This window comes from Camelus dromedarius, chromosome 5 (genome assembly GCF_036321535.1).
Source record: "Camelus dromedarius isolate mCamDro1 chromosome 5, mCamDro1.pat, whole genome shotgun sequence".
NCBI classification, from domain to species: Eukaryota; Metazoa; Chordata; class Mammalia; order Artiodactyla; family Camelidae; genus Camelus; species Camelus dromedarius.
Genome location: NC_087440.1, coordinates 66,728,057 through 66,734,056, shown reverse-complemented (window position 1 = coordinate 66,734,056; position 6,000 = coordinate 66,728,057). Strand labels below are relative to the sequence as shown.

The 6,000-nt window shown below is 45.3% G+C and overlaps 1 protein-coding gene across 1 annotated transcript in view; it reads right to left on the bottom strand.

The window, feature by feature from the left end:
- Positions 1–357: 357 nt before the first annotated feature.
- The window catches only part of TTC9 (tetratricopeptide repeat domain 9), a 28,520-nt gene continuing 22,877 nt past the window's right edge, over positions 358–6,000 (bottom strand). Inside the window, exon 3 of the mRNA XM_064486071.1 lies at positions 358–4,393. Within this exon, the coding sequence (XP_064342141.1) occupies positions 4,314–4,393 (80 nt within the window). The 3' untranslated portion in view covers positions 358–4,313. The remainder of the gene's footprint in view (positions 4,394–6,000) is intronic.

Genomic DNA, 6,000 nt, shown 5'->3' with positions numbered 1-6,000 from the left:
TTAAAGACCTTGCGTGTTATGCTGAATTTGGCCTTTCTCCTAAAAGTGGTGAGGAGCCACTAAAGATTCTTAGGCTGTGGAGAGACAAAGTCAGATGGTGTGTTAGAAGGGTCACGCTGATAAAAATGAGAGGGTGAACCATAGGCAGAAGGAGCTGGCAACAGAGGAACAAATTAATTGCAGAATTAAGAATTTATGTATGTCAAAAAGCACCGTGAACAAAATTTGAAAGCAAAGCACTTGGAAAGCATATTTGCAATGTTTCTTGACAAAAATAATATTCTTAATAAAATTACATGCTGATAATAAACATATCAATATCAAATAAATAGAAAAATCACAGAGAAGTACAAATGGTCAATAAGCATATGAAGATGTTATTCACAAATAAAGAAGTGTGAGTCCATATAACATTGATATACTATAATTTTCTTATCAAATTGGTAAAGATTTGATAAGAGGTAATACCCATGATTAGTAAGGGGCAGGGAACAGGGCACTCTCAGGCCTGCAAATAGGAGAGTGCTCTGGTACAAACTTTCTGGAGGGCAGTTGACACCACATTACGAAAATTCTTTAAGATAGCCAAACAATTTCCTTCTTGGATTTTATCCTAAGGAAATAGTCATAGATATGTGCAAAATTGAGCTACAAGAACATCTGTTGCAACATTATTGACAATAAAGATTGGGAACAAATGAAATAATCACTATCAGGAGGCTGATTAGCAAAGGAGGGTCCATGATGCTGTTGAAAAAATTTGGGAGACACACACAAAAATATTACGTTCATGATACAGTAAGTGAAGCAGCACAAGGTGCAAAAAAAGTGTGTCCAATATGTTACCATTTGTGACAAAATACATACATACACTTGAAAATGCATCACTGTCTCTGGAAGGGTATACAAGTGATTGGAAGGAAACTAGATGCTGGCAGACAGGGTGGGAAGGAGATTGACTTCTCACTACAGAGCTTTTTGTACTTCTGGAGCTTTGTACCTGTGTCTGCATTACATATTCTACCACATAAACACACAGTTTGAAAAGTAATTATTAAAGAGTATGTACAATGTGATCCAGTTTTTGTAAAAAAAGAAAAAAGGCATGTGCATGTGGACATTTATACCAAAAAGAACCAAAAGATACATCCCAAAGGATAACAATATTTGTCTTGAGTAGTAGGACTACGGATTGGAATTTGTCTTTTTTTTCCCCCTAGTATTTCTATAATATACATGTGAGGCTTTCAAAATAATTACAAGAAAAGTCTAATTCCACCCCCCCCCCCCCAAAGAGTCTAAGACCAAAGTCCAAGCAGGAGATGACAAACGAGTTCAGATTCAGGATGGGTGTTCCAGGTATAGCTCCACAGTGACATCTGCAAACCAAACGTGTAATTAAATGACAGTCCCTGTTTGAGGGAGAGAGGAGGAGAAGCGAGCCGAAGGTTTGGGAAGGTGAACAGTTCTGATTTTGCTACCAACTCTCGGAAGTCTCTGGATAAATGCACGAAAAATTCAGTCCCACCACCTCAAACATCAACCAAACCTCTAGGCAGCTTTATTCTTTGGGATCATTTAACTTTGGGTCACAGTGACTAGAGTTCCAACACACACATCACCAGGCAAGCAGACCGCCTGGTCACTTGTTCTACAAGGTCCCATAAGGTTGTCCTCACCTAGTTCTGGTTTTCAACCTTTCTCTTGGAAGAATGGCAACAATCTTACTGTCCTCACCTGTCCAGCCCTGCCTCAACTCGCTCGGTGAGGCAAGACCCCTCTCCTGCTCTGTGTTGGGAACAGTCACTCTGAGTCCTTCCTCACGGCACGAAGACCAAAAGAAGACCCTGTCAGTTTGAACTGACTCTGCAGGCCACCTCTCACCTCATCTCCATCCTTCAGATGGCAGTTTGCCATCTCACAAACTGTCTGGGCTGGAGGCCTGAGAGTAGGAGAGTTTTGCACGTTTGCTTCTGCTATGTGGGCTGCAGGGTTGTCTTGAGTTGAGGTCATGTGAGGCCATTTTGGAGGAAGAGGGCAGAAAGGATACAGCAGGGGTTGGGGAGAATGTGGCAGCCGTAACAGCTTTTTCCTTTTTCCCTTTTCCAGTGGGTGAGCTATAGGCAACCACCTGGGCGCCCCTGGATATTTCTAGCACCTTCTTACAGTCCCTGTTGGAAGCCTTTGAGGAGCTATGTGAATATAACCTGTGTTGCTGGCTTCTGGGTCCCTCAGCAGTGATTGGATCCTGCAGTGTTGGAGCCTCTGATTAAATAAATAACCCATCATTAACTTCGTGTTTCCTGTCGATCTCTACCTATAATTGTGACTCTTCCCCAGTTCGGGGGACGGGATGAGGAATGCCAGGTGGGTAGTTTGGATACATGCTGGCCCATCAGCAAGGAGAATGAATAACTGCTGGTCTCAGCTGTCTTTTCTGCCACTAGGGAGTCTAGTGTTAGGGACCGTTTTTTGCCTTGGGCTAAATACAAAAGGCGGCCCATGTACCACCATTTACATAGTCAAGGCTTGTCAACTTAATATACACTGTCCTGCTCCTGATGGTTGTAACTACTCAATATAACACTTTGTAGAGCAGCAACTAACTACAGGGTAGTTAATAGCTGGAGCTCTGGAGTCGGACACGCTTGGTTCAAATCCTAGCTATGCCACACTTAAGGCCATGCAACCTTGGGAGAGTTTCCTGTGTTTCATTCAGTTTTCTTATCCATCCAATGGGAATAGTAGCATAATTGCGTGAAAGAAATGAGATTATACATGTAAAGATCTGAGGATAGTGCATTTAATCAATGGTCACTATTAACATTATTGCGTCTGTATATAGTTTAATTTGTACAATATTGTCTCTTTCACTAACCACACGAAAAATACATGAAAGTGCTTTGAAAATTTTAAAGCATCATATAAATTAAAGGTGTCATTGGTAATAATCTCATATGAGTATTTCTCAACTCTTCCATCTCCTAGAAGACCGGGACTACATTCTCTGTCCCACAGCATATTGAACAATGATAAGCAAACAACAAGCCCTCAGTAAATGTTTCTTATTGGACTGAAGCAACATGGCATCGCATAAAGAGCGCAGGTATCAGGAGACTAGGCTGGGATAAAATTAGCTTAAGGCAGGAGAGCCAGTCTGCAGTCATCACTTAGTCATTCAGCATATCTTTGTTGAACAGAATCTATGCACTAGATATTGAGTCCAGATAATTTCATCAAAAGGAGGCTTACAAATTCCCACACAGCCAAGTCCCAGGGCAGTCTCCATAATCCCAGCCTACTCTAATAGCACAAAGGCGCAGCCAGCGTTGTATACCACTGGACAAACGGCCCATTGCTTCGGGGAAGGTCCCATCCTGCCTGGCTGTAAGTAGCTCTGATTAGGGGGGTGGGGGAGGGAGGAAAAGGGAGGGAGTGGGCTGCTTCCAACAGAAATGACAGGAGCTGCTGCCTGTTAAGTTATCTTTATTTACACTTAGTGAGTCCACAGTTCAATCTCTCAGTCTACAAATGCTCCTTCCCCTAGGTGTCATCTCCCTCCAACCCTCACCTACGGGGCCAGCCCTTAGCCCACTTTGCCCTGCCCTTCTGCTGTCACAGCTGACTGCTGGGTGGGAGTCCGGGAGAATGGTATGTGTGGTCACCGGAGGGCACTGAGAGTGGGCTTCAATGGCATGTGAATCCTGGCAGAGCCTCCGATCCCCGAGGGGGAGAGAAGAAAGCGCAGGCCAAGACAACAAGGGAGGGAGGGAGGCAGGGGCTGAGGTTCCTGGGGTGGGGAGTGGTGGCGGCAGGGGGGTGTGGTTAGAAATCCAGTGTACAAATTCCCTCTGTTGGCTTCACCAATGCCTCTGGTGTCTGTCTCATCCCTGGATTCGACCCAGTTGCCTTGAGATGCTCCAGTTGTCAGGAAGGTGTGGAGGGGTCCAGCCCGTGGGCTCCGTGCCTTATGCCTTTGGGATGGTACACCTGCCAGGCTCTGTCTCTGTCAGGAGCTCTGGCCCAAAGTCAAAACTGCAATGGCATTCCCAGCCCATGAGAGTCCTCTCCAGCCGTTTCCATAGAAGTAAGGTCCCCCTCAGTGGTTGCCCTACTGAAAAGAGAATGTCCCCAGTGTCAGGGCAACCCTTCCAAATCTGCATGGCTCCTTCTTTTCACACTGGGAGGAGACAAGGAGTTGAGGGGCAACAGGAGGAGGAAGTGGGGAGAAAGGAACGGAAGCCAGGGAGGGGCTCTCCACCAGGGGATGCCTGCATGTCCTGGGTCAGGCTCAGCTCTAGGAGGTGTTTGAGTTACATGGCTTCCTTCTCTCTCTGGGAGCATCTGCTGAGCTTCATCTCCGTCAGCTGAATATATCGAATCACGTTGGTGTCTGTGAGGAGAGAAACACATCGCGGGGAACACCTGGTGAGGGGTGGTCACGCAGAACCAGAGCAAAGCTGTATCTGCAGATCCCGGACAGGCCAGACTCACTCCGCCCAGGTGCGGGGTGGCTGAGAATGCAGCCAGGATGTGGGCCCTCTCCCTCACTGCCTCCGTGTGGACAGTTCGCCGTGATGCAGAGGACAGATGGGAAGCAGAGGAGACGAGCGGAACTTTCTCCTCTCATTTCTATGGAGCAGCATCTCCCAGTGGTCCTGCGTCAGCACAGTTAGTTGAGACTCTACTAAGAATTTAACCTCAGGCAAGTGACTGACTTCTCTAAGCCATCCATCTCCTCTACAAGAAATGACCTCCATTTTTGAACGCCTGACTTTGGAGTCACGTTTTTAACGTTCATTGTCTCATTTAATCCTCATCTTAATCCTGTCAGGTATGTCTCATTGTCCTCACTGTGACAAAAGTGAACACTGGGTCCTGGAGAGATTAAGTCAGACGCCCAAGGAGACACACAGTTGGTGCCTCTGACTCCAAAGGCTGCCTCTGCTGGGGATCTAACACCTTCCTCATAAAATCACTACGAGGACCAAAATAGATACATCTAAAAGTGCTTAATCCAATGGTCAATAAATATTAGTTGAATGCAATTTTTTTTCATTGGTGAGTTTGAAAGGATTTTGCTTCCTTGCCTTATTTTTGCTTTTATAAGTAGGGTCAGGGCAACCACCTCACCACAAACTGGGGAATTTTCCCCCAATACCAGCCCTTAAATTAGTGAGTGGCGTAGGACACAGAACAGTGGCTTAGCTCTGCACACACTGCCATATACAAGTTTCAGGGCTGCCTAAGATGTTTACTTCTGGAAGTAGAAATGAATGCTGTAAATATTCCAAAATACAAAGCAGGGCATCCAGAACAGTCCCGGCATACAGCAGGTGCTCCAGAAAATTCTATTAAATGAGTCCAGTTCTTAGTCCTCAAGTTGCTTCTGGGATAGCTGGGGGAACATAAACTTTATATACAGAAAACAACTACACATAAAAAACAAAACTGGTGCTCTTTGAAAAAAGGAAGAAAAAAGTATACCTTTGGATATTTGCAAATTCATCCTAACAAGAGTCCTTGGAAGGAGAATTGCATTAAAAAAAAAAAAATCTGTCACTTGAACAACCATGGCAACAGCAAGTCAAAGTCGTGGTTTCAATGATATGTCCTCAGAGAGAGTGTCCCTGACCACCTCGTCTAAAACAGCGTTCCCTTTCGTCTTGATCCTTTGCCTCGGCTATATTTCCTTCGTAGCACTTAGCACCACTAAATAGTACATTATCTATCCGTCTGCTTGGTTGCTGTCCATCTTCTTCCATTACAGCATAAACCCCTTGAAGGTAGCAACTTGCTTTTGTTCCCCGCTATCTACCCCACACTTAGAAGAGTTCCTGGCTCGTTGTACCCGCCCCAATGTACATCTGTGTGGCCTGAATGAATGGCGGGGCTAGTGGATACGGTTTAAGTCAGTGGGGCGTATAGTGCAAGCTAGAGCAATCCTTAGAAGGAATTCCTTAGAAGGAATGGGATCTGACTGGAGGAGTCGGAGAGCAC